A 27338-nucleotide genomic window follows, 5' to 3' on the forward strand; every position below is an offset into this window, starting at 1 on the left:
TAGACTAACACTTTAATTATTTTAATGAGATAACTACAGTACAGAGAGGTTAAATGATTGGCCCAAGATCACACAGCTGGTACTTGCAAAGGAGAGACCTAGCCCAGCACTTCCAATTAGGCCCATAACTGAGTTATCATCTGTTCATCGCCTCCATATGCTTTGTAGATTCTTTTTCTTTCTTTTCTAAAAATAAAGGTTAGGTAAGAATATGGAAGCAAAAAAATCTCTATGTCCTTCCATGACCTCAGAAGAGCAAGAAAGGATAGACAGTTCATTTTTTAAAAAAACTTACGCTGACAAACATGGTTATCATCGAGATAGTGCCCAGGAAAGCAGGCGGTACTGCAGGTGCCAAGGTGGGACAGAACATGGCCAGTGTCACAGGAGGAGCAGGAGAACGGACCCCTGCCCTGGCAGGTCCTGCAGGAGGAGTGACATTCTGCAGAGAGATGAGACACGGAGGGAACCCATGAACCCAAATTCCCTTCCAAAGCAGCACACCCAGAGCCACTAATAAAAGCTCCGGCACGGAGAGGGTTAACTGATCTGCTTTACTGCCCCCTGCACTGGCATGATTCCCCCCTGCGCTGGTGTGATTCTTGCTTTCTATCTCTCTCTCTGGAGGTTCAAGCCTTCTCAGGTACGAGCCCCAAGTGAAAGAAGATCACGAGGCACCGCCAGCTCCTGCGTCCAGCACTTACTCACTTTTACAAGCTCCTCTCTCCACGAAGTACCCAGAAGGGCAATCAGGGACACAGCGGTCCCCCAGCAGCAGGTTCCGGGCATTCTGGCACTGCAGGCAGACGCTCCCGGTGTCATGGAGGTCGGCTGCACAGTGATGGCACAGAGGGTGGCAGTCTGGAGAGGACAGAGGGGCACAGAGAGAAGGCACGGATGCTATGAAAGCAGCATCTCATTTCTACATTGAAGGGTAAAAGGGATTGCAATGACCACTGCTGCAGCGCAGACAGCTGGGGAGTAGCCTGAAGGCAGCGTGTACATCAGTAAAGTAGAAGCCTGGGACCTGTACAAACGGTGTGTTTGAGGTTTTCAGCAAATGGCCAGGCCCAGCACAGCGATTGAGTTTTCATCCCTTTCCAATTGAACAGCCTTCAAACCCTAGGGCAGCCTGTGATAGATACTTGCCAGGAGTATAGAAAGAACTGTCAGATAACAGAAACAGTCCATCAGATCAACACAGAGAGCTCTGAGAGCTCGAATACAGAGAGCCCCACCTCGTTCACAAAGCTTCTTAGTATGCTCAGTACCTCCACGAGGCTCCATCTCCCAAAGGGGGCCTTCCAGAGTCAGCTCTCCAGTCTTAGACATTGGTGTGAGAGGTTTAGGGTTAGTTGATAATTGAATTGGGGGAAATTTTCAATCCTTAACTAGAGGAAAAGTTAGAGTTTCCTTGGTGGCTCAATGCTCAAGCATCTGCTTGCCAATGCAGGAGATGTGGGCTTGATCCCTGGGTCGGGAAGATCCCCTGGAGATGGAAATGGCAACCCACTTCTGTATTCTTGCCTGGAGAATTCCATGGACAAAGGAGCCCGGCGGGCTACAGACCATAGGGTTTCAAAGAGTGAAACACGACTTAGCAACTAAACCACAACAAAGAGGTCAAGTTACAAAGAAGAGTTAAGCTTAAAAGTCATAGGATTAATTATCTGGGACGGCCAACACTCTTTCTTGTTCTCACCCGTATAACAACCTTCCTCTGATTAGAGAACTTGGTTGTGTGTAGCTCTGCCTATAGGTGAAAACTTCCTCTGTCCTACTTTAAGTGGTAATAATGCTTCAAGTCCCATTTACTACCCTCCATCTCAAGGATGGAAGCCACAAATCACCCCCCAAAATGAAAAAGGAATAAAGACCTAGGAAAATAAAGGTCTGGTTATATGGTCTATCTTCCCTGCTAGGATTCAAAGCACTGTTTGCAGTCACTAAAGCACCATTTAGTAGCCAGGTATGTCTTATCATCCTAAAGTCTTGTAGACAGAGACTGTGATTTCTAGAAATACTGAGACTAAAGAATCCTTGTCAATAAAACAAATTGCTTACCTCAGTTGGTAAAGTATCTGCCTGCAATTCGGGAGACCTGGGTTCAATCCCTCAGTCGGGAAGTTCCCCTGGAGAAGGAAATGGCAACCCACTCCAGTATTCTTGCCTGGAGAATCCCAGGCAAGAATGGACAGAGGAACCTGGTGGGCCACAGTTCATGGGATCACAAGTTGGACACAACTTAGTGCTTTCTTTTCTTCTTTCTCTCAAAGCCTCAGTGACATACTTTCTAGCTGCTGATTATCTGAGACATGTTCTATGCCAAAGAAGAGATGTTAACTCCATACCCAGCACCCATTCATCCACACAAGAAGTCTTTCTGGGGCCTCTGCAGTCACTCCAGAAGTTGAACCTGGAGTGTCCTCCTCAAAAATGCCAACTTTTTTATAGCAGTACATAAACGAACAGCCTCTGACCTTTCTCTGAACTTCAGGAGTTTCAAGTTTCTGGCAGCCTTTTGCCAATATTAGAAACTATTCTTGATATCCTAAGAGGCAAATTAATCCCCATTACAGTCCTTCAGTAAATTATAAAGGAAATGATGGGTATATTGAGAGAAATCTGATAAGGAGGCTATTTCCCCCTGATTCAGTGTATGGCTTCCACACAATTCCAACCTTTTTGTTTTCTTTTTTTGTGTACTCTCCTCTCAGTGCCAGGAGCACTGAAAAGTCACTGGAGCAGATGGAGGTGGCTCTATTGTATGACTACCTTAATGAGTGGGTACAGGTTAGAATTGGAAACCCAGGAAACAGGACGGATTCAAGGCTCCATTGTCTGAAAAGTCTTGGCCTCTTCCTCTTCATTTAAGCCAGTGCTTAAAGAGAGTGCCGGGCTCAGGCATGCGTCAATGAGATCTGCAGGTGTGCAGTGGTCTAAAAACTAGTTGCCTCTAACTGAGGCTTTCTCCAGCATACAATTAGAGAAAGGAAAAAGAATAATCACCAAGGGGATGCTTTGAAAAGAAAGTAAGCAGATCTCTTGAGTATTTTGTGGCTACAATAAACAAATATTTATGGATTTGTCTGATTGTGCGGAACTCTAGAAGCTGTTTGAATGAATTGTGTGATGTGTATGAAATAATTCTAAAGGCAGCTGGAGCTAGTTCATGGACGTCCCTTCCCGCTCTCATGGAAACTGTTTTTTAAAAATATGTTTATTTTTACTTATTTATTTGGCTGCACTGGGTTTTAGTTGAGGCACATGGGATCATGTTCCCTGACCAGGAATTGAATTCAGGTCCCCTGCCTTGGGAGCACAGTCTCAGTCGCTAGTCCACCAGGGGAGTCCCTCATGGCAGCTGCTTTGAAAGCCTTGCTACTCTTCCCTAGTCACCAGAACCCGCCCTGCTGCCCTCCCAGCTCCTCCCAGGTTATTTCACCCTCTACTTGATTCACCTGATCAAGCATGAGTACCTTTGTTTCTTTCCTGTCAACCTCTTTTTATTTCAACTCATCTCCCCTCCCAAGGGGAGGCTAATTCCTCCACCCATATTTTTTGATCCAATACTCAACGTTATTTGAACATTATGGCAACATTATTACATCTTTTACCCCCATTTCTCTTTATTCTTCTTGACATCAACCTCCAAATGTGTTCTGCATTACTTATTCCCCCCAAAACTTTTCTCAACATCCATTCCATCTCTTGCCTTCCCATCACCACCCAACTGTCTTGCCTCTCTAACTTCTCACCGCACTGTTATCTGCCTTCTGCCTCCACAATTCAGCTTTTACTGCTCTTGAAAAGGGCTCTGACCACCTAAGACCAGATGCAATGGCCTCCTCTAACTCCTGTACCATGTGCTGTACTCAGTCATGTCTGGCTCTTTGCAACCCCATGGACTGTGGCCCACCAGGCTCCTCAGTCCATGGAACCTTCCAGGCAAGAATACTAGAGTGGGTTGCCATTTCCTACTCCAGGGGATCATCCCGACCCAGGGATCGAACCTGTGTCTCTTGAGTCTCCTGCACCATGGGTGGATTCTTTACCACTGAGCCACCTGGGAAGCCTAACTTACCCAAAGTGTCTGCAACACACGACACTTCAGATCACCCATCCTCCTTGACCTCCTTTCCCCTCTTCCTGTGCTTTGTCCTGAGGCTCCTCTCAGTCATTCTCTGCCTCTCGTTGCCTGATAAATGTAGAAATACCTTACAACCCTCAACCTCTTCTATCCCCCTAACCCTCATTTGCCGAAGGTCTTAGAATCAGATGTGGCTGTTTGCATCATCTTGGTCTGGTAAATAGCTACCAAAAGCCTGTGGAAAGGGCCCAAGAGTTGCAGAGAGAGGGAATGTGAAGTGGTACAGCCACTGTGGAAAACAGGATGGAGGTGTCTCAAAAGCTTAAAAATTCCACGTCTGCATATTTTTCTGAAGAAAACAAAAACACTAAATTGAAAACATACATGCACCCCTATCTTCACTGCAGCATTATTTATAAAGGTCAAGATATGAAAGCCACCTAAATGTCCATCTGTAGATGAATGGATAAAGAAGATGTAGTATATATATATATATATATATATATATATATATTCCCAATGGAATATTACTCAACCACAGAAAGAATGAAATGTTGCCATTTGCAATGACATGGATGGACCTTGAGGGTATATGCTAAATGAAATAGGTCAGATAGAGAAAGACAAATCCCATATGACTTCACTTACATATGGAATCTAAAAAGCAAGAAAAAAAAAGAACATGAAACAGAGTCAAAGATGGAGAAAACAAACAGGCAGTGGCCAGAGAGGATAGTGCTGGAGAGGGGATGAGTGAAACAGGTGGGGACGAAGGAGAGATACAAACTTCTAGTGACAAAATAAATAAGTAATGGGGATAAAATGTGCAGCATGGGGAACACCGGCTATAATACCATAATAACTTTCTATGGTGACAGACGATAACTAGACTTATCGTGGTGATCATTTTATAATGTATAGAAATATCAAATCACTATGCTGTGTACCAGGAACTAACAGTGCTGTAGGTCAATTATATTTCAATTAAAAAAAAAAGGAGAGAGTTGCAGAGACTTCAAAATTACTCAGGGCCTCTGCCTCTCTCCATGGCTCCATATTAAGCCTTAAGGAGGCATGGAATCAATCACCACACACACCACAACGCATGATCGAGTGAGTACCCAGCAGCAAGGAGAAATCAATGAGTGATGCCTGAAAAAATAAAACAATCAACTGCACATTACCCAAAGCATCACATTAATCCAGGTTAGTTTACAGTTTCACATTATACACGAGACTGTAACTACTCGAGTTTGGAGAGCTGGATTCTTTTTGTGTACCACCTGTTCAGTTCAGTTCAGTTCAGTCGCTCAGTCGTGTCCAACTCTTTGCGACCCCATGAATTGCAGCATGCCAGGCCTCCCTGTCCATCATCAACTCCCGGAGTTCACCCAAACTCATGTCCATCGAGTCGGTGATACCATCCAGCCATCTCATCCTCTGTCGTCCCCTTCTCCTCCTGCCCCCCAATCCCTCCCAGCATCAGAGTCTTTTCCAATGAGTTAACTCTTCGCATGAGGTGGCCGAAGTATTGGAGTTTCAGCTTTAGCATCAACACTACCTGTACTCATTCCTTATTCATTTATCCATAGCTTAAAAAGTCATGCTGGAGGCTTCCCACGTGGTGCAATGATAAAGAATTCAGCTGCTACTGCAGGAGACACAGGTTCGATCCCTGGTCTGGGAAGATTCCACAGGATATGGAGAAACTAAGCCTGTGTTCCACAACTATTGAGCCTGTGCTTATGCCCTAGAACCTGTGCTCCACATCACGAGAAGCCACCACAATGAGAAGCTCACGTACTGCAATAGAGAGGAGCCCCTGCTCACCGCAACTAAAGAAAAGCCCGTGCAGCAACAAAGACCAGCACAGACAAAAATAAATAAATAAAATCATTTTTAATAAGTCATACTAAACACCCAATCCTAGGAATAGATTCACCCCAAAACAACTGCCTGAGTCCTGTGTTAATGCGTGTATGTACTGTGCAAAGTTGCTTCCATCGTGTCCGACTGTTTGTGATCCTATGGACTGTAGCCCACCAGGCTCCTCTGTTCATGGGATTCTCCAGGCATGAATACTGGCATGGGTTGCCAAGCTCTCCTCCAGGGGATCTTCCCCACCCAGAACCTGTGTCTCTTGGGGCTTCTGCATTGACAGGTGAGTTCTTTACCACCAGCACCGCTGGGGAAGCCCTCCTGGGTTGTTAATGTTAACAGCAGCAGTAGTGAAAGTCGCTCAGTGATGTCTGAATCTTTGCGACTCCATGAACTATATAGTCTATGGAATTTTCTAGGCCAGAATACTGGAGTGGGTAGCTTTTCCCTTCTCCAGGGGATCTTCCTAACCCAGTGATCAGACCCAGGTCTCCCACATTGCAGGTGGATTCTTTACCAGTTGAGCTACAATACATTCCTGCAACTCTTTCTTCCTAAATCTGTCTTATAACAACCCCCCAACAGAAGACCACATAAAACTAATATGCTCTCAAATCTTGCTGTGGAGTCAACCTGAAGGTTGACTGACTTTTATTAAACCAACTAGAAAAGAAAACTAAATTCCTAAAACCTAGGAAACACCTTTGTCTTAAGAGGCTTGAAGTCAAAATTATAGGAAAGAATTCCTTGGGAGAGCTCAAAATGAGTTATGATGTGCAGGTAAAGAAGCCAGAAATCAGAGCAACAGGGCTTGAGGATTAATTCCAGTGTCCTGACTACAATCAGAAAAGCATTGTTCCCACAGGAAGACTGCTCAGGGGTGACAGGCTACAAGTGGCCAGTCCCCCTGGGCACCAATCAAGCCTGGGAGCCCACTGTGATCTTCCACACTGAGAGGGGCTGAGTGGAGCTCAAGACAGGGAGCTTACAATTTTATTTTTCTGACTACAAAGCGAGCCATGGAAGAAACTATGAAAAGCATTTTTATAAAGCATAAATAAACACAACAATCCCCCTACATAAATCTTTCAGAGTAAATAGCGACTCACATAGACCTTTTTCTCTTAGTTCTTTTTCTGTACAATTTTCCCTATATAAATTTTTACATAGATGTTGCTGCTGCTGCTAAGTCACTTCAGTCGTGTCCGACTCTCAGCAACCCCATGGACTGCTGCCCACCAGGCTCCTCCGTCCGTGGGATTTTCCAGGCAAGAATACTGGAGTGGGGTGCCACTGCCTTCTCCATTACGTAGATGAGATTCTACTAAATGTCATTATATAATAACTTTTTAAAATTTAATACCATATAATACTTTTTTTTTTACTCAATGCCATCATTTCCAGATGTCATTAAGGGACTCTTCATAAACATCACTTTTGGGGACTGCATAATATTCTAGCATTGAATAAACCAAATTTACCATTTTCTTTAAAAAAAAAGTATTTTTAGCTGTGTTGGGTTTTAGTCACAGCACGAGGGCTTCTCTCTAGCTGCGGGTGAGAGTTCAGTAGTTCAGTAGTTGTGGCACACGAGCTTAGTTACTCCAAGGCATGTGGGATCTTAGATCCCTGAACAGGGATTGAACTCGTGTCCCCTGCACTGGAAGGCAGATCCTTAACCACTGGACAACCAGGGAAGTCCCTTACCATTTTTCTTATCCTTGATCACTTACTTTCAATCCATCCACTTTTATAATGAAGGCCAACATAATTCACTTGTGCTTTTTAAATTATTTCCTAAATGACAGTGTCAGTAAGTACAGCTAATATTATTATTATAGCTTACATTTATTGAGCTTTGAATCTACATCAAGCACCATATTAATTATCATAAATGCATAATCTCATTTGAAAAGATGGGGTAGGCAATGTTATTATCTCTATTTTAAAGATGAGGAAAGACTCAGAAGTTGTCATTTGCTCACACTGACTCCAGATCATACACGTTTAGCCACTACAGTCGTGAAACAAATGTGAAATTCTCAATAGGTATTACAAATTTCTGTCCAACTGTTTCATCATAACTTTGCCTGCACTAAGCCATTTTAAAAAATAAAACAATCTGGCTAATTTGGCTGGTGAAAACTGCTGTTACATAGTTATTTTGATTCAGATTTCTTTTATTATAAGTGAAGCTGAACATGTAACAAATCTTTCTTTCAAACCATAAAGCTGTTCAAATGTCTCTTGTACTCATACAGCTTTCACTATAGTGCAGGCGAGGATCCAAGATACAGGATGACAGTTGAGTATCAGATATGTGTAATCAAACAGTAGGTTGAGATCTCAACCAATGAATTCTTTCCTCATCCACTGCATCCATCCCCCATTGGACCAGGGAGCATGGGCACCACATGCTCCTGGAGAAAGTTAGCAGAATCAGACCAGCACAGATGCCAAATTCATGGAGCCCCGGGAGCAGGTGAAAGATAGAAGAAAAAAGAAACTTAAATGTGGAACTGGAACGAGGAGACTCAGACCCTTCCCCACCAATATGACCCCTACGGTCTCCACCTCAGTCCCCCAGCCTAGAAAAACCCTTTGAGCTGGAGAGGAAGAAGGAGCAGAAAGACCCTCCACTTTGCCCCTCCTCTCCCCTCCCTCCCATGGAACAGGTTGGAAGTAGCCAAGTGGGATATTCAAGAATACATCACTAAAATAGACTTAGGCTGTGCTTCCTGACTTTAAAGAGGGTTGTGCCCAAACTGAGTCCTGGATCCTAAGGCAATAGAGAAGATGGCAGAGCAGGGTGAGCAACGAGAGAGCGTAAGGCAGATGCTTAGACACGGGACTACCTTGAGATCACTGCAAACTTCTGTAAAATGTAAACGAGGCAAGCACAGGGACCCTGGAAGTCTCTGACAGGCGACCAGCTCAGTCCAGGAGTCAGGGAAGGCTGCCTGGAAGAGGCTGGAAAACTAAGTGGGAGTTAGCTGCAAGAGGAGATGAGTTGGGGGATGGAGCTTGGAAAGGTCCCAAGAAGAAGGAAAACACGCAAAAACCCAGAAGCTCAACAGAACAGGATGCCTTCAAGGAACTGAAAAAGGTTCTATACACCTGGATGTTGAAGAACCACGAAAGAGCTGCTCAGGACCTGGCTATGCTAGTTTTGGAATACCTTGTAAGTCAGGAAAGAGAGTACGGATTTATTCTCATGGCGACTGGAAATTGGTCTCTGTATCTGTATTCTTTGCCAGTCTGTCTACTGAGCTCTCTGTGTTTTTACTACAGATTTAAATGAGACATTGTATGAAAGGTTATGAATAGCGATGGCAGAAGACATGAAAACTGCAACCAAGAAGCAACAAGCCAAGAAAACCACCACACGGCAGCTTTCAACACAAACTTATGGGAAGAAGAGAGGGGTCCCCGGGCTTCTGTCTCCTCCCCACTTCCGGCATATTCATAGAAGACCCTTCTCTGTTACATCCACTGCTGACCGGCTGAGGCTTCTGCTAGAGTAGGCATATTTAGAAAACTAAGAATACTGTTGTGTAAGTGTATAAAGGCTGTCGAGACCAGGAATGGAGACCTTGGGTGTCCTTCGAGAAGGAAAACCAATATACCAGTGGTTTATCTTTCCAGACATGACCAGGGAAGACTTTTGAGCAATCTGCCAGCTTCCAAAATGCCTTTAAAATTTACAAGGTAGAATTTGGCTAAATCAGTAGTACCTAGTTAGGGAGCCCTTGTTCAGTCACTAAGTCGTATTTGACTCTTTGCAATCCCATGGACTGCAGCATGCCAGGCTTCCCTGTCCTTATCTAGATAAGGGAGCCCTTATCTATATGTTAAATGAAAGAATAAAATATTGGAGTGAAAATACCAGGAAACTGTGGGGAATTTGAAGGCCTGGGAAAAGGCTGACCTGGCCTGCACCACCTGCTTTTCAATTCACTTCAGGCCAAGAGGAGCAGGGAGAAACTTGGCTGCACGTGTGGCAATTTACAACTGCCCTGTCAGTACAATTTGAGATAATGAAGAGAGAAATCTCCCCATGGCCAGCCAGATGCACTAATTATACAATCTAAACATAATTAAGAGGTGCTATGAGCCCATCTCCAGACACCGCAGGAGGTGACTATGTGTCCCAGGGAACTGCTACCACACTAGTTACTTCATGCACAATAAAATCAATGGGGCATATTTTTTAAGAATTAAGCTGATTTGGAGGCCAGTCTTGAATTCTTCTTAGTAGGTGGTGACCATCTGACAAGTCCTGATTCAGATTCTTGCTGGACTCACACGGGTAGGAGGACAACATCTTTTTTTTTTTTAATTGGAAGACATTGCTTTACAATGTAGTGTTGGTTTCTGCTGTACAACAACTTGAAGCAGCTCTAAGAATACAAATCTCCACTTCTTCCTGAGCTTCCCTGCCACCAACCACTCCCCTCATCCTAACCCCCCTAGGTCATCAGAGAGCCCGAGTTGAGTTCTCTGGGAACACAAGCTTTCAAAGTGTCCTTAAAATGCTATTAATGTAAGCTGCTGCTGCTGCTGCTGCTAAGTCGCTTCAGTCGTGTCCGACTGTGTGCGACCCCAGAGACGGCAGCCCATCAGGCTCCACCGTCCCTGGGATTCTCCAGGCAAGAACACTGGAGAGGGTTGCCATTTCCTTCTCCTATGCATGAAAGTGAAAAATGAAAGTGAAGTCGCTCAGTCATGTCCGACTCTTAGTGACCCCATGGACTGCAGCCTACCAGGCTCCTCCATCCATGGGATTTTCCAGGCGAGTACTGGAGTGGGGTGCCATTGCCTTCTCCATTAGGCCAACAAAACACAAATTCCTCTGTAGTCCTCCTTATCCCACCTGCAGTCCCATCCCTCCCTACAGGTGATATCTGGAACAAGTTCACAGGATACATCAGAGGAAGTTTATACTGTCACTGCTTAATTTGTACCAGAACCACAGTTACTAAAATAGAGGACCTGAATTTCCAACCCACCAATCTAGGAGCCTCTGCGAGGATTAACAGTCCATTCTCAAAGCCCCATCTGTGCAGAAAGGCATTTTCCGCTGACCTTCCAGTCTGTAATCGAAAGAGGAGACTAACTTCAAATATGCCTAAATGGTGAGCGCACATCCCTTAATTGCTTAAAAACAGTGCAGTTCAGGAGGCCGTCTCTCAAATCCTCCCATTGCTACTTAGTAAGTAAATCCTTATTTGTCACTATTTCAATTACAGTAAAGAGTCTTTAAATAAAAGAATCATTAAGGATGCAAGCGGAGACAGAGGAGAGAGACCCCAGATACATTTACATGTAGCCTGTTTCAGATCATACACATTACCTTCATTTCAGACTTAATATATCACTATATATTAAACAGGTAGAGCGAGGAGGGTGGCTGGAATTCCAGTTATTTGTCTATGTGTCTGCTTGCTCACAAACCCAGTGAAGTAGCACGCTAAACCCACAAATTAATGAACACATTATAAGGGAGCCTGGAAGCAGAGTATTGGCTCGCGCTGAAATAAATACATTTCTTATTTTTAAGCAAGCAGTGGATTCCATTTGTTTTCTAAATGTGCACAGCATGTGCACATACTAAAAATGTAAATATGTAAAAAATTAATATTTTGACTCAGCAGTGGCAATATCCTCTAATACTTCATCCTGCTGCTGTGAGGAAATTATATGAGGTCATCACGGTGTGAGGCTTTCTTCAAATCACAAAGGCTCTGCTTCGAGGATCAGTGAGGATTACCCACAATCATGATGGATGGAAGCACATGGCAGTGAAATGACTTATTTCACGTCTTTGGAGCAAGTCAAAAAAGCTTGAAGATATTAAAGTAAATGTGTACTGTCAAAGCAATGGTTGTGCATGTTGGTTTTATGGGGCCGTGACTCCTTAGCTGATAAATAATGGACCTATAAAAATGTATTTAGATACACAGTGAGGCTTTTAATAATGTCCTGTCAGTCGATTAGGTTCTTAATGCAACCGCATTAAATGTGTTTGGAAGCTGTTAAAATAATCAGAACTTGTGGCTGTTCCTCATCAGGCAAGAAAGAAATGATTCCATGCTGAAGCTCAGGGTCCTTGAAGTGTGTATGGATTCTGAATTTGGATGCCACTTTGAAAATTGATGGGGTTCTATTTGTGAGACAAGCATAGCAGAAAGCCAGAAAATAACATACAGATGGCAGAAGTAAAAGAAGCCCCTCACTTCCCCTTTGGAACATTACTTTGGTCCTAGCCCACCCACCAGTCAGTTCCATCGCTCAGTCATGTCCGACTCTTTGTGACCCCATGGACTGCAGAATGCCAGGCTTCCCTGCCCACTGGAGAAGGGAATGGCAAACCTCTTCAGTATTCTTGCTTTGAGAACCCGATGAACAGTACAGAAAGCCCACTCACGAGCGCTTATAAATCGTGTGCTCTGTTTAGGGTTAGCTCTGAGTTAGTACAAAAACAAATAAATAAAACTTGCCATTTTTCAGTGTCTGTGGCTGCAGTTTTACCCTGGGAAAAACCAATAAAGAAACAGCAACAAAGCCCACTACTGTAGACAGAGCTTAACATTACAGAACAGTGATTTCTGCCCAGTGTTGACAAACTTATAAATGTGGTGAGAAGCCCGGGGTAGCACCCACAGAGATAGGCGGCTAGAAGAAGAAGGGAGCGAGAGGCAGCGTTAGATGTAAGAGTGAAGCTCCTTCCTCAGGTCTGATGCAGTTTCTTGCTGCCAACAGGGGAAATAAGCACCCTTCCTGTCCAAGTATCCTGACACCTTGTATCTAACCTCTCTTCCCCCCAGTTTATGTTTTAATCTTGCCTTCCCTCCAATATAGAAAAAAGTTCACTTCAATAACACCTCCGGGATGTCCGTTGGGTGTGAGGAACTGTGGAAGCTGCTGCGGCAGACAGAGCATTAAGTCAGTGAGACCCTTCCCTCAAGATGCTCAGGACAAGGTCCAATGTCAGAAGAAAGCCACACCTAAGATACAACTGAAGCTGAAGCTCCAATACTTTGGCCACCTGGTGTGAAGTGCCAACTCATTGGAAATGACTCTGATGCTGGGAAGCGATGAAGGCAGGAGAAGTGAGTGACAGAGGATGAGATGGTTGGATGGCATCACTGACTCAGTGGACATGAGTCTGAGCAAACTCTGGGAGATAGTGAAGGACAGGGAAGCCTGGTGTGCTGAAGTCCATGGGGTCGCAAAGCGCCAGACATGACTGAATGACAACAACAAAATACAACTGGCGTCCAAGGAGGGCCAGAGAATTATTTATCCAAAGGAAATAAGAGGGACTTGAGCTTTGCAAGATGTGGCAGTGACTAGAATGTGGAAGAGGGGTGGGAAGGAAGTGGGTGTAACTCAATTTTAAATTATAATTATGAACAACTCCTTTGAACAATGCAAAGGTTAACTGGAGTATAACTTGTAGTCAGCCCTCTGCATCCCCGTTCCTCCATGTCCTCAGATTCAACCAACCACAGACAGTATAATACTGTAGTATTTACTAGTGAAAAATATCTGAACACGAGTAAACCCATGCAGTTCAAACCTACATCGTTCAAGCATCAACTGTACTTAGTTTTGAATTATACTGGTGAAACATCAGTAGTGGATGAAGAGAGTCAGGAGAAGGAAAAAAAGTACCACCTCTGGTAGAAGTGGGGCAGGTGTTCTTTCGTGCTTTTAGAATATATTGTTCCTGTGGATCAAATGTTCAGAAAGCAGACATATCCTTCTCAAAGAAAGGAATGAAGGGAAAAGTATTTAGAAGAAGATACAGAGACATTCAAGGGGAAGAAGTTTCTTCTGCTGTCATTGTTTTTCGGAGATTTCGTTAATCTTCCAAACACAGAAGAAAGCAAAGCTATAAACTGGTGGGAGTGAGAGTTGAGGGAAAGTGTAGTGAGTGTATATGGAAAGGCCATGGTGGGCAAGGCGCCAAAGCCTCAGAAAGAACTATAAGTAATACTGTTATGGAGAAGAGAAGGTCCTACAGGAACTAGATCGGGTCATGAAGGCTGGCGACCCAAGGTTCACACGTGTACACTCTGAAGTGGTGCTGCTTCAAAGCCAAGCTCTACTGCATACTAGCTGTGGAACATTGGGTAAGCTGGTTAATGTCTTTTACCTTAGTCTCTTGGGTTACAACCTGGAAATGTTACTAATCACAGCTCTGACCTTCCAGGGTCACAGTCAGGATTAAATGAGACAATGTATGTGAGGAGTTAGTACCTAGTAAGTGCTCAATAAACATTAGCCATTATTGTTAATCTGGGGCAAGCCCAATCAGGACTGCCATTGATACTGATGATCACACTTACATCTAAGTCATGATTTTTGCCTATTACATGTAAATGGAGAGATTTACGTGTGTAAAAAAAGTAGGTAAGTGCAGCCATAGCAATTTTTCTGTCTTTAGTACTTAAGGACAACCTGTGGAACCCAAATTCAATGGTATTCTTTACACATAAGCAGTCAAACCTTCTCTACAATTCAGGCCCTGGCCTGTAGTTCTGAAGACAAAGCAATCCTAACTTCATTGGGAGCCCTGCCAAGTTGAAGACTTTTAAGTAAGGTCATTTCCAAGGCTAGGTAGATACTGTCTAGTAAAAGTCACAAAAAGGAGAAAATACAAAAGTCACAAAAAGGAGAAAAGCTGCTGTTCTTTTTTTCTTTTTTAATTTAGGAAGGCTTCAATTTAAGCATAGGTCATGTTCTTTTTTTCCCCAAAATTTCAAAGAAAAGAAATGCTTTGAAATATTCAACCATTTTTCAGCAGACAGCACAGTCCCTTAAATACAACACAAACTCTGAGAACAAGGGAGAGACAATCATTGAAAGTTCCAGACAGAGACTGGATTTGCATCTCTTGTTCCAGCAATAGGAGATAGGCCGACAGATGAGAAATTAAAAAAAGAATGTGCATTGCCAGAAAAGAAGATAAGCAAAATGAAGAAGGAAATGTTAAAAAAAATAAGACACAAGAAAATTGAAAAAAATATAGAGATAGAAGAACAGGGCCAGATGGAATGAAATAGAAAGTGAAACAGAAGAGATAAGAAGCAAAAAAATGTAAAAAAAACACAATGGGTTGTACAAGAAGATTCTTGATGTAATTACTTTAGGACACACTGAAAGGGGACTAGACTAAAGTAGATGTTAGGACGCCAGAATCAAATCATTCCAACATTTCTTGATCACCATCTATGTGCTGATTAGGCACTGAACTGAGCTCTATTCCCACTTCTGCAGGAAGGTTTCTTGGGATGACAAAGTTAAGTGAGAAAATACTTTAAAAATTATAAAATTCACCAAACCACACCATTATTGCTATTAATAATAACATGAAAAGCAGATCTCATCCCAGGTGAAACCTTGGAAGTCATACTTAACTCACCAAGCGGTAACTCTGTCCCCTGCTGGTTATTGCCCAGAACCACAGCAGAAAAAATAGCCAATCAAGTTAAGTTACACAAATATAACGGAATGTTATTTAGCCATTAAAAACTACAATTATATGGATTCTTCCAATGACTTGCCAAGACATGGAAATATACAAAGTGATACTTAAGAGAAACAAAGAAATACAGACATGCCTCATTTTATTGTGTTTGACTTAATTGTGCTTTGCACCTATGTTTTTTTTCTTTTGCAACCTGAAGGTTTGTGGCAACTCTACTCTGTCAGATGATGGTTAGCATTTTTTAGCAATAAAATATTTTTATTTAAGGTATAGTCATTGTGTTTAAGACATAAAACTATTGCACACTTAATAGACTACAATATAGTGTAAACAAAGTTTTTATGAGTACTCGAAAACCAAACAATTTGTGTGACTTGCTTTATTGTGATAGTCACTTTATCGCAGTGGCCAGAAACCAAACCCACAACATTTCAAAGGTGTGCCTGTACATAGCTGCTGATCACAACTATGTAAAACACATGTATTTAACCACTGGAAAAGATTAAAGTACATGTGGAGTAATACAAATTATTGAATTTTAGTATGTGTTAATGTTTTTATTTAAAGTTTATTCATTTAATACAGATATACATAATATGGAGCTTCCCTGGTGGCTCAGATGGTAAAGAATCTGCCTGCAATGCAGGAGACATGGGCTTGATCTCTGGGTCAGGAAGATCCCCTGGAGGAGGAAATGACAACCCACTCCAGTATTCTTGCCTGGAGAATGCCCATGGACAGAGGAGCCTGATGGGCTACAGTCCATGGGATCGCAAAGAGCTGGACATGACTCAAGCAACTTGGCAAGGGATGCACTATATAAATCCACTGCAATCTTAAATGACTTCCTTAGCATTTAAAACAGACCAAAAAATTCTTGCAGCTTTCCCCAATAGTGCTGCTCCAACCATCTTGCCATACCAGACTCTGAGAATCCACCTTTTAATCTACAACCAGAAAATTTCTTGAGTTCCTAGTATTATATTTGGTCTCATCAAGTAGGACAAAATGGTTAAGCATTGCACAAAAAGTTCGTTCAGGTTTTTCCATAAGCTCTAAGGGAAGGGACTTCCCCAGTGGTCCAGTGATTAGGAATCTGCCTTATAGCTCAGGGGGTGCAGGTTCAATCCTGGGTACTGGAACTAAGATCCCATGTGACACAGCACAACTAAGCCCACAAGTCACAGCTACTGAGCCCTTGCACCCTGGAGCTGCACCACAACTTGAGGGAAGTCTGAGTGCAGTGACTAAGACTCAACACAGCCAAAAATAAAATAAAAAAATAGGAATAATTTTTTTTTAATAGATCTTATGGGAAAACCAAAAACAACTTCTGGCCAACCCAATATGTAACTTCTGGAATGACTCTCCAGGTTAAAATCTTGGCTCTATCTTCCAAATTTTGTCATTTTGAGTAAGTGACTTGAACCTTTCTTCAGCTCAGTTTCTTCACATGCAAAATGGAGATCACATTAGTACTCACCTTGGAGAATCACTGTCAGTATTAAATGGCAAAATGCATTCAAAGAAATTAGCACAGTGCTTGTCACATACTAACGGGTTTCCAGGTGGTGCAGTGGTAAAAAAATGGGCCTGCTGATGCAGGAGACACAAGAGACTCGGGTTCAACTCCTAAGTCAAGAAAATTCCCTGGAGGAGGAAACGGCAACCTGATCCAGTATTCTTGCCTGGGAAATTCCATGGACAAAGGAGCCTAAGAGTTGGACATGACTGAGCAACTGAGCACAGCACTGCACTGTCATATACTAAGCTTTCATGGTGTCACTGGACACCATGAAAAGACCACTCACAGAGAACATGAACCAGTCAATGCTAAGTGGTTCAAAATCCTTAGAAACAATCAGGGTACCTAAAAATGACAACTCAGGAGCTGCCAAAAGCAAGCTGGTCCTAGAAGGGAAGGAATCTGAGCAAGGCCAGAAGGGATGGATGGGTAGGATTTTGATGATGAAAATAAAGTATTAACTCTTACAAGTTTTAGTGTGTGCCTTTTTTCTTCTTTCAGTTTACAGTCTCAGAGGCAGCTACAGCAAGATATAGAACAGTGCCAACCTTCCTCACACATGTGTGTGCGTGCTCAGTTGCTTCAGTTGTGTCCAACTCTTTGCAACCCCATGGATCGTAGCCCACCAGGCTCCTCCATCCATGGAATTCTCCAGGTAAGAATACTAGAGTGAGTTGCCATGCCCTCTTCCAGGGAATCTTCCCCACCCAGGATTGAACCCGGGTCTCCTGCATCTCCTGTACTGCAGGTGGATTCTTTACCACTGAGCCACTGAGGAAGCCCCCACACCCCACACATAGAAACTGCTATAAAGCAGAACTGGCTCCCACATCTCTGGCTCCAAGTCACTTTATCTGGAAGCAGAGAACTGGAGCACTGGTTTCTATAGGGCTCTATCCCACCCAGTTCTTAATTATATTCAAGTTGAACTGTTTCTTTTTTCATCACTCAGTGTTGCAATTCTCACAGCTTATTTCACAATAAGGATTTGTTGCTCTTTAACCTGTGCGTTTCAACTGCTTCACCACACTTTTCCGTGTCCTCTTTAAGAAATGATTGACAGTAATTGGGGAAAATTGTGGAAGGGACTCAAGAGGTTTTGTTTTGTTTTTAATGATTTGGAAGAAAAAAGATATTAACAGGTTTTCTAATTCGTCAACTCAGATTCAGAGAGCAAACACATCTCAGACCCAGCATTCGAGGAAAATTACTGATTGTTCCCTGATGCTCTTCAACAGTTGAGAGAGTGGCAATCCTAAGCAATCTCGGGGCCCCCTCTGTTTGTCCACAGAGAAAAGAAGGAAGAAAGGAAGAGAGAGAGGGGCACCCAGGGATGGAAGCAAGGAAGTTTGCAATCTGAGTATAGCTTGAGTATTTCATTTGACCTTGAGGAACTGCCAACAAATTGTCCAACATACTAACACCAGCTAGTGCTGGGCTTCCCAAATATTGTTCTGCAAAGCGCTGGTTAACTCCGAGAGAAGCTATAATAAATCAAGGGGAGGGATGTAGCCTCCTTCATTTCAGAGATTTACAATGTACACTTGCTTATTTAAGGTTTTGATAAATTCCATAATAAAGAAAGCTGCTTAACTTTACCTAATCAAGAGTTTGCCAGATTTATTCAGCCAGAAGACATGTTTTCATGCCACACCTATTAACCACTGCTTAGAACTCAAGTACTGGAATACAATATGAAAATTCTCAGAGTAGTAGTTCTTTCCTGACGCTTGTCTTCTTTTGCTTACACTCTGGCACAGATTTATGAGAAAATAAACCAGCATTTAAAAAATTACTGCATAAACAAAATTTTAATCCCTTAGAATTCTGCCATCCTGACAAACCAGCTATTTAAAATTTTGCAGTCTTTGTAGAAAATAAACCTACAGCTACCAAAGGGGAAAGGTAGGGAGGATAAATTCAGAGTATGGGATTAATAGATGCACACTACCATATGCAAAATAGATAAACAATAAGGATTTACTGTATAGCACAGGGAACTATATTCAACATCATATAATAAATACCAGAAAAGAATAGAAAAACAGGCAATATGAATATATATATCAATAATTACTTTAAATGTAAATGGATTAAATGCTCCAACCAAAAGACACAGACTAATACTGAATGGATACAAAAACAAGACCCATATATATGCTGTCAACAAGAAACCCACTTCAGACCTCAAGACACATATAGACTGAAAGTGCGAGGATGAAAAATATATTCTATGCAAATAGAAAGCAAAAGAAAGTTGGAGTAGCAATCCTTATACCAGACAAAATAGACCTTAAAATAAAGAAGATTACAAGATATAAAAAAGGATACTACATAGTGTTCAAGGGATCAATCTAAGAGGAAGACCTAACAATTGTACATATCTATGCACCCAAGATAGGCACACCTCAATACATAAGATAAACACTAACAGACATAAAAGGAGAAATTGACAGTAACACAATAATAGTAGGAGACTTTAACACCCCACTCACACCAATGGACAGATCATCAAAACAGAAAATGAATAAGGAAACACAAGTCTTAAATGATACATTAGATGAGATGGATCCCATTGATATCTTCAGGACATTTCATCCAGATGCAGAAGAATACACCTTCGTCTCAAGTACACATGGAACATTCTCCAGGATAGACCACATCTTGGGTCACAAATCAAACTTCAGTAAATTTAAGAAAATTGAAACTGCATCAACCATCCTCTCCAATCACAATGCTATGTGACTAGATATCAATTACAAGAAAAAAACTGTAAGAAACACAAACACATGGAGATTAAATAACACATTTCTAAATAACCAACGTTATTGAAAAAATCAAAAGGGAAATCAAAAAATTTCTAGAAACAAATGACAATTAAAACATGACAACTCAAAACCTATGGGATGCAGCAAAAGCAGTTCTAAGAGGGAAGCTTATAGCAACACAATCCTACCTCAAGAAACAAGAAAAACATCAAATAGACAACCTAACTTTACACCTAAAAAAACTGCAAAAGAAGAACAAAAGAACCGCAAAATTAGTAGAAGGAAAGAAATCATAAAAATCCAAGCAGAAATAAATGAAAAAGAAATGAAAGAAACAAGAGTAAAGATTAATAAAACTAAAAGCTGATTTTTGAGAAGATAAACAAAATTGACAAACCCTTAGCTAGACTCATCAAGAAACATAGAAAATCAAATCAACAAAATTAGAAATGAAAAAGGAGAGGTTACAACAGACAATGTAGAAATACAAAAGATTATAAGAGACTATTATGAACAACTATCAGATCAGATCAGATCAGGTCAGTCACTCAGTCGTGTCCGACTCTTTGCGACCCCATGAATCACAGCACGCCAGGCCTCCCTGTCCATCACCAACTCCCGGAGTTCACTCAGACTCACGTCCATCGAGTCAGTCATGCCATCCAGCCATCTCATCCTCTGTCGTCCCCTTCTCCTCCTGCCCCCAATCCCTCCCAGCATCAGAGTCTTTTCCAACGAGTCAATTCTTCGCATGAGGTGGCCAAAGTGCTGGAGTTGCAGCTTTAGCATCATTTCTTTCAAAGAAATCCCAGGGCTAATCTCCTTTAGAATGGACTGGTTGGATGTCATTGCAGTGCAAGGGACTCTCAAGAGTCTTCTCCAACACCACAGTCAAAAGCATCAATTCTTCGGCACTCAGCCTTCTTCACAGTTCAACTCTCACATCCATACATGACCACAGGAAAAACCATAGCCTTGACTAGACAGACCTTTGTTGGCAAAGTAATGTCTCTGCTTTTGAGTATGCTGTCTAGGTTGCTCATAACTTTCCTTCCAAGGAGTAAGCGTCTTTTAATTTCATGGCTGCAGTCACCATCTGCAGTGATTTTGGAGCCCAGAAAAATAAAGTCTGACACTGTTTCCACTGTTTGCCCATCTATTTCCCATGAAGTGGTGGGACCGGATGCCATGATCTTCGTTTTCTGAATGTTGAGCTTTAAGCCAACTTCTTCACTCTCCACTTTCACCTTCATCAAGAGGCTTTTTAGTTCCTCTTCACGTTCTGCCATAAGGGTGGTGTCATCTGCACGTCTGAGGTTATTGATATTTCTCCCGGCAATCTTGATTCCAGCTTGTGTTTCTTCTGGTCCAGCGTTTCTCATGATGTACTCTGCATAGAAGTTAAATAAACAGGGTGACAATATACAGCCTTGATGTACTCCTTTCCTATTTGGAACCAGTCTGTTGTTCCATGTCCAGTTCTAACTGTTGCTTCCTGACCTACATACAAATTTCTCAAGAGGCAGATCAGGTGGTCTGGTATTCCCATCTCTTTCAGAATTTTCCACAGTTGATTGTGATCCACACAGTCAAAGGCTTTGGCATAGTCAATAAAGCAGAAATAGATGCTTTTCTGGAACTCTCTTGCTTTTTCCATGATCCAGCGGATGTTGGCAATTTGATCTCTGGTTCCTCTGCCTTTTCTAAAACCAGCTTGAACATCAGGAAGTTCACGGTTCACATATTGCTGAAGCCTGGCTTGGAGAATTTTGAGCATTACTTTACTAGCACGTAGGATGAGTGCAATTGTGTGGTAGTTTGAGCATTCTTTGGCATTGCCTTTCTTTGGGATTGGAATGAAAACTGACCTTTTCCAGTCCTGTGGCCACTGCTGAGTTTTCCAAATTTGCTGGCATATTGAGTGCAGCACTTTCACAGCATCATCTTTCAGGATTTGGAATAGTTCAACTGGAATTCCATCACCTCCACTAGCTTTGTTTGTAGTGATGCTTTCTAAGGCCCACTTGACTTCACATTCCAGCATGTCTGGCTCTAGGTCAGTGATCACACCATCGTGATTATCTGGGTCATGAAGATCTTTTTTGTACAGTTCTTCTGTGTATTCTTGCCATCTCTTCTTAATATCTTCTTCTTCTATTAGGTCCATACCATTTCTGTCCTTTATCGAGCCCATCTTTGCATGAAATGTTCCTTTGGTATCTCTGATTTTCTTGAAGAGATCTCTAGTCTTTCCCATTCTGTTGTTTCCCTCTATTTCTTTGCATTGATTGCTGAAGAAGGCTTTCTTATCTCTTCTTGCTATTCTTTGGAACTCTGCATTCAGATGTTTATATCTTTCCTTTTCTCCTTTGCTTTTCGCTTCTCAGGGGTGGCGGCTGGGAGGAGCAACCCCACGCCCGCCAGGAGGACCAACCCCACGTCCAAGGAGCCGTGGCTGCGAGGGCGCAGGAAGGCCTAGAGGAGCTATCCCACGTTGAAGGCCAGGAAGGGCGGTGGTGAGGAGATACCCCTCGTACAAAGTAAGGAGCATTGGCTGCGCTTTGCTGGAGCAGCCGTGAAGAGATACCCCACGCCCAAGGTAAGAGAAACCCAAGTAAGACGGTAGGTGTTGCAAGAGGGCATCAGAGGGCAGACACACTGAAACCATACTCACAGAAAACTAGTCAATCTAATCACACTATGACCACAGCCTTGTCTAACTCAATGAAACTAAGCCATGCTCGTGGGGCAACCCAAGACGGGCGGGTCATGGTGGAGAGATCTGACAGAATGTGGTCCACTGGAGAAGGGAATGGCAAACCACTTCAGTATTCTTGCCTTGAGAACCCCATGAAAAGGCAAAATGATAGGATACTGAAAGAGAAACTCCCCAGGTCAGTAGGTGCCCGATATGCTACTGGAGATCAGTGGAGAAATAACTCCAGAAAGAATGAAGGGATGGAGCCAAAGCAAAAAGAATACCCAGCTGTGGATGTGACTGGTGATAGAAGCAAGGTCCAATGCTGTAAAGAGCAATATTGCATAGGAACCTGGAATGTCAGATCCACGAATCAAGGCAAATTGGAAGTGGTCAAACAAGAGATGGCAAGAGTGAATGTCGACATTCTAGGAATCAGCGAACTGAAATGGATTGGAATGGGTGAATTTAACTCAGATGACCATTATATCTACTACTGCGGGCAGGAATCCCTCAGAAGAAATGGAGTGGCCATCACGGTCAACAAAAGAGTCCAAAATGCAGTACTTGGATGCAATCTCAAAAATGACAGAATGATCTCTGTTCATTTCCAAGGCAAACCATTCAATATCACAGTAATCCAAGTCTATGCCCCAACCAGTAATGCTGAAGAAGCCGAAGTTGAATGGTTCTATGAAGACCTACAAGACGTTTTAGAACTAACACCCAGAAAAGAGGTCCTTTTCATTATAGGGGACTGGAATGCAAAAGTAGGAAGTCAAGAAACACCTGGAGTAACAGACAAATTTGGCCTTGGAATACAGAATGAAGCAGGGCAAAGACTAATAGAGTTTTGCCAAGAAAATGCACTGGTCATAGCAAACACCCTCTTCCAACAACACAAGAGAAGACTCTATACATGGACCTCACCAGATGGTCAACACCGAAATAGATTGATTATATTCTTTGCAGCCAAAGATGGAGAAGCTCTATACAATCAGCAAAAACAAGACCAGGAGCTGACTATGGCTCAGACCATGAACTCCTTATTGCCAAATTCAGACTTAAATTGACAAAAATAGGGAAAACCACTAGACCATTCAGGTATGACCTGAATCAAATCCCTTATGATGATACAGTGTAAATGAGAAATAGATTTAAGGGCCTAAGGCTGATGGATAGAGTGCCTGATGAACTATGGAATGAGGTTCGTGACATTGTACATGAGACAGGGATCAAGACCATCCCTATGGAAAAGAAATAAACAACTATATGGCAATAAAATTGATAACCTGGAAGAAATGGACAGATTCTTAGAAAAGTTCAATCTTCCAAGACTGAACCAGGAAGAAATAGAAATTACGAACAACTCAATTATAAGCACTGAAATTGAAGCTGTGGTCAAAAATCTCCCCAAAACAAAAGCACAGGACCAGATGGCTTCACAGGAGAATTCTATCAAACATTTAGAGAAGAGCTAAGGTCTACCTTCTAAAGCTCTTTCAAAAAATTGCAGAGGAAGGAATACTTCCAAACTCATTCTTCGAGGCCACCATCACCCTGATACCAAAACCAGATGAAGACAACACAAAAGAAGAAAACTACAGGCCAATATCACTGATGAACATAGATGCAAAAGTCCTCAACAAAATTTTAGCAAACAGAATTCAGCATCACATCAAAAACCTCATACAGCATGATCAAATTGGGTTTATTCCAGGGATGCAAGAATTCCTCAATATATGCAAATCAATCAATGTGATATACCATATTAACAAATTGAAAGATAAAAACTATATGATCATCTCAATAGATGCAGAAAAAGCCTTTGACAAAATTCAGTACCCATTTATGATTAAAACGCTTCAAAAAACGGACGTAGAAGGAACCTACCTCAACATAGTAAAGGCCATATATGATAAGCCTACAGGAAACATTATTCTCAATGGTGAAAAACTGAAAGCATTCCCCCTAAGATCAGGAACAAGACAAAGGTGTCCACTTTGGCCACTATTATTCAACATATTTCTGGAAGTCCTAGCTACAGCAATCAGAGAAGAAAAAGAAATAAAAGGAATCCAGATTGGAAAAGAAGAAGTAAAGCTCTCACTGTTTGCAGATGACATGATACTGTACATAGAAAACCCTAAAGACAATATCAGAAAATTAATAGAGCTAATCAGTGAATTTAGCAAAGTTGCAGGATACAAAATCAATACACAGAAATCACTTGCATTTCTATACACTAACAATGAAAAATCAGAAAGAGAAATTAAGGAATCAATCCCATTCACAATTTCAACAAAAAGAATTAAATAAATATCTAGGAATAAACTTACCTAAGGAGATGAAAGAACTGTACACAGAAAATTATAAGACACCAATGAAAGAAATCAAAGATGACATAAATGCATTCAAGTCAGTTCTAATGAGATGGATGAACCTAGAACATATTATACAGTCAGAAAGAGAAAGATAATTACCGTATTCTAACACATATATATGGAATCTAGAAAAATGGTACTAAAGAATTTATTTACAGGACAACAATGGAGAAACAGACATAGAGAATAGACTGAAGGACATGGGGGAGGGAAGGAGAGGGTGAGATGTATGGAAAGAGTAACATGGAAACTTACATTACCATATGTAAAATAGATAGCCAATGGGAATTTGCTGTATGGCTCAGGAAACTCAAACAGGGGTTCTGTATCAACATAGAGGGGTAGGATGGGGAGGGAGATGGGAGGGAGTTCCAAAAGGGAAGAGATATATGTATACCTATGGCTGATTCATGTTGAGGATTGACAGAAAACAGCAAAATTCTGTAAAGCAATTATCCTTCAAAAAAAAATTAATTAATTAATTAAAAGAAAAAAGAATAGAAAACATGTATACATATATGCAAATATAGCTGAATCACTTTGCTGGACACCTAAAACTAACACAATATAGTAAATAAACAATACCTAGATTAAAAGTGAAATAAATAAAATATTTCAGCCTTCTCCTCTACAATATCACTCTCAGTATTATCTTTCTACCTAAGAACTAACAAGTACAGCCTTCCCATTAGACATTCCAGAAAAACAATGTCATTTTTTAATGCACCTTCATTTGAATATGTCTTCTTCATGTTTTCTTTTTAATTCTCATCCTTTTATATGAAAAAGAGAAAGGTTTTAGCTGAGAAAGACAATGAGAAGGAGCACCCCAGGCTTTGAAATTTGGGGACAACACTGTTGAGATGTGAGCAAAGTATAAAAAACAAAAATCTATGGAGGAAAACAACTGGTTTTCCATAACACCTCACCATGTCAGCTGCAATCTTACCCACTCTTATCTCTCATCCCAGTTCATTTGTCTTTGTTGAAAGCCTTCAGCTCTGGCCCCAAATCTCACAAACTGTATTTGCTTTGATAGACTTGGAGGGAAAAAAAAACAAACCTCATACGTGTGACATCTCCATACGTGATAACACGGTGAGGTTATTGGACCTGTTCCCAGGATGTGCTTATTCTTGTCTGTGTGATAAATTAGATGTAATTTTCTTTCTTAAACAGCTAAGGGCAATTAAGAGGTCTCTGATGATGATCTTAGGTTAGGTACAGCTCAGAGAGAGAATAAATCCTGTGAGTAAATCCTATCAACCTCTAAAGTTCACACGAGACAAAAGGAGAAGAGAGGGTGCTTCTCCAGGGCTTCCCCAGGGCTTCCCCTGTGTCAGATTTTCCCAAGGACTTTGGAAATACATTCTATTGAGGGTACTGCGTGGGTGGACTCTCTTCTGCTTTGCTATCACCAGGGTTCCTCCTAACACCTTCCAGCGTTTAGATAAAAGTCACTGAAATATTCTAGGAGTTTAACTTATGACATGACTGAAGCAACACTGAGCTAAAAAAAGAGTTCCAGGACTTTAGGCTCAGGGTGAAAGGAAGATAGCAGATGAGATTATGGCTCACTGAGACCTCCACCCTCCTCCTGGACAGCCACCTCAGATTGTCCAATAGTCCCACCTGCACAAGGCCAAATATATCATCCTCTTATTCTGGTCCTTCACAAATGTTTCTCTCATTCCTTGAACTTACTAGACCAGAATCCTAGAAATCATCCCCAAATTCACACTCCCTTAGCCTCAGTGAAACTGACACTATTTGACCTTCCCCCCCCACCCCACAAAACAGCAATCTCAGATGGGTCAACCTAATATACAATTAATGCTTACTGAAGCTGTGCCCTGCTCTTCATCCCGTCAGCAACTTTCTCATCAAAGGGCTTCATCTCTCACAAGGATTTCTACAACTCCCTCCCAAAGGACTTTCTGCCCCCATCTTCTGTGCAATCTTCTGCACAACTTTCTCTTTACAGAAACGTAATTAAAACGCTTCCTTCCTTAAAAACCTATCACAGCCTTGATACCAGGGCATGTTCTCCTCAAACAGAACCCACAAAGGCCTCATGACCTGGCCTGCTTCCTTCTGCTTCAGGGCCCAGCACCTGGAGGGACCCAGCATTCTACTGAACTCTCTGTTGATGTCTGAATAGAAAATATTCTTTGACTTGTTTTCTGGAATGCTCCCCTCTCCAAATCTCCAAAGCCCTCTCATTCTTACTCATGTTTCCAAATCATCTGTTATGACTAGTTCCAGAAGGCCTTCACCACCCAGTACACACATGTGCACATGCACACACGCACACACACACACACACACACACACGAGTGCACATACACACACACACATTCCAGTCTGGGATAGGGTGCTGTCCCTCAGCTCATATAGTCACAATAATGTCATATGCAACAAACATCTCCTTCCTTCACTACACAGTGTGTTTCTGGAATGCAAGCACTATATTTTATTCATCTGGGCCTCCCCAGAGCC

The 27338-nt window shown here is 42.0% G+C and overlaps 1 protein-coding gene across 2 annotated transcripts in view; it reads right to left on the reverse strand.

The window, feature by feature from the left end:
- FRAS1 (Fraser extracellular matrix complex subunit 1) overlaps nt 1-27338 on the reverse strand; it is a 522812-nt gene that overhangs the window by 189975 nt on the left and 305499 nt on the right. For both annotated transcript variants that reach the window (XM_044945743.2, XM_025289852.3), the window contains exons 21-22: nt 709-861; nt 296-442 (exon numbers count right to left, since the gene is read on the reverse strand). In XM_044945743.2, coding sequence (XP_044801678.2) covers nt 296-442; nt 709-861 — 300 coding nt within the window. The remainder of the gene's footprint in view (nt 1-295; nt 443-708; nt 862-27338) is intronic.

This window comes from Bubalus bubalis, chromosome 7 (assembly GCF_019923935.1).
Source record: "Bubalus bubalis isolate 160015118507 breed Murrah chromosome 7, NDDB_SH_1, whole genome shotgun sequence".
Classification (NCBI taxonomy): domain Eukaryota; kingdom Metazoa; phylum Chordata; class Mammalia; order Artiodactyla; family Bovidae; genus Bubalus; species Bubalus bubalis.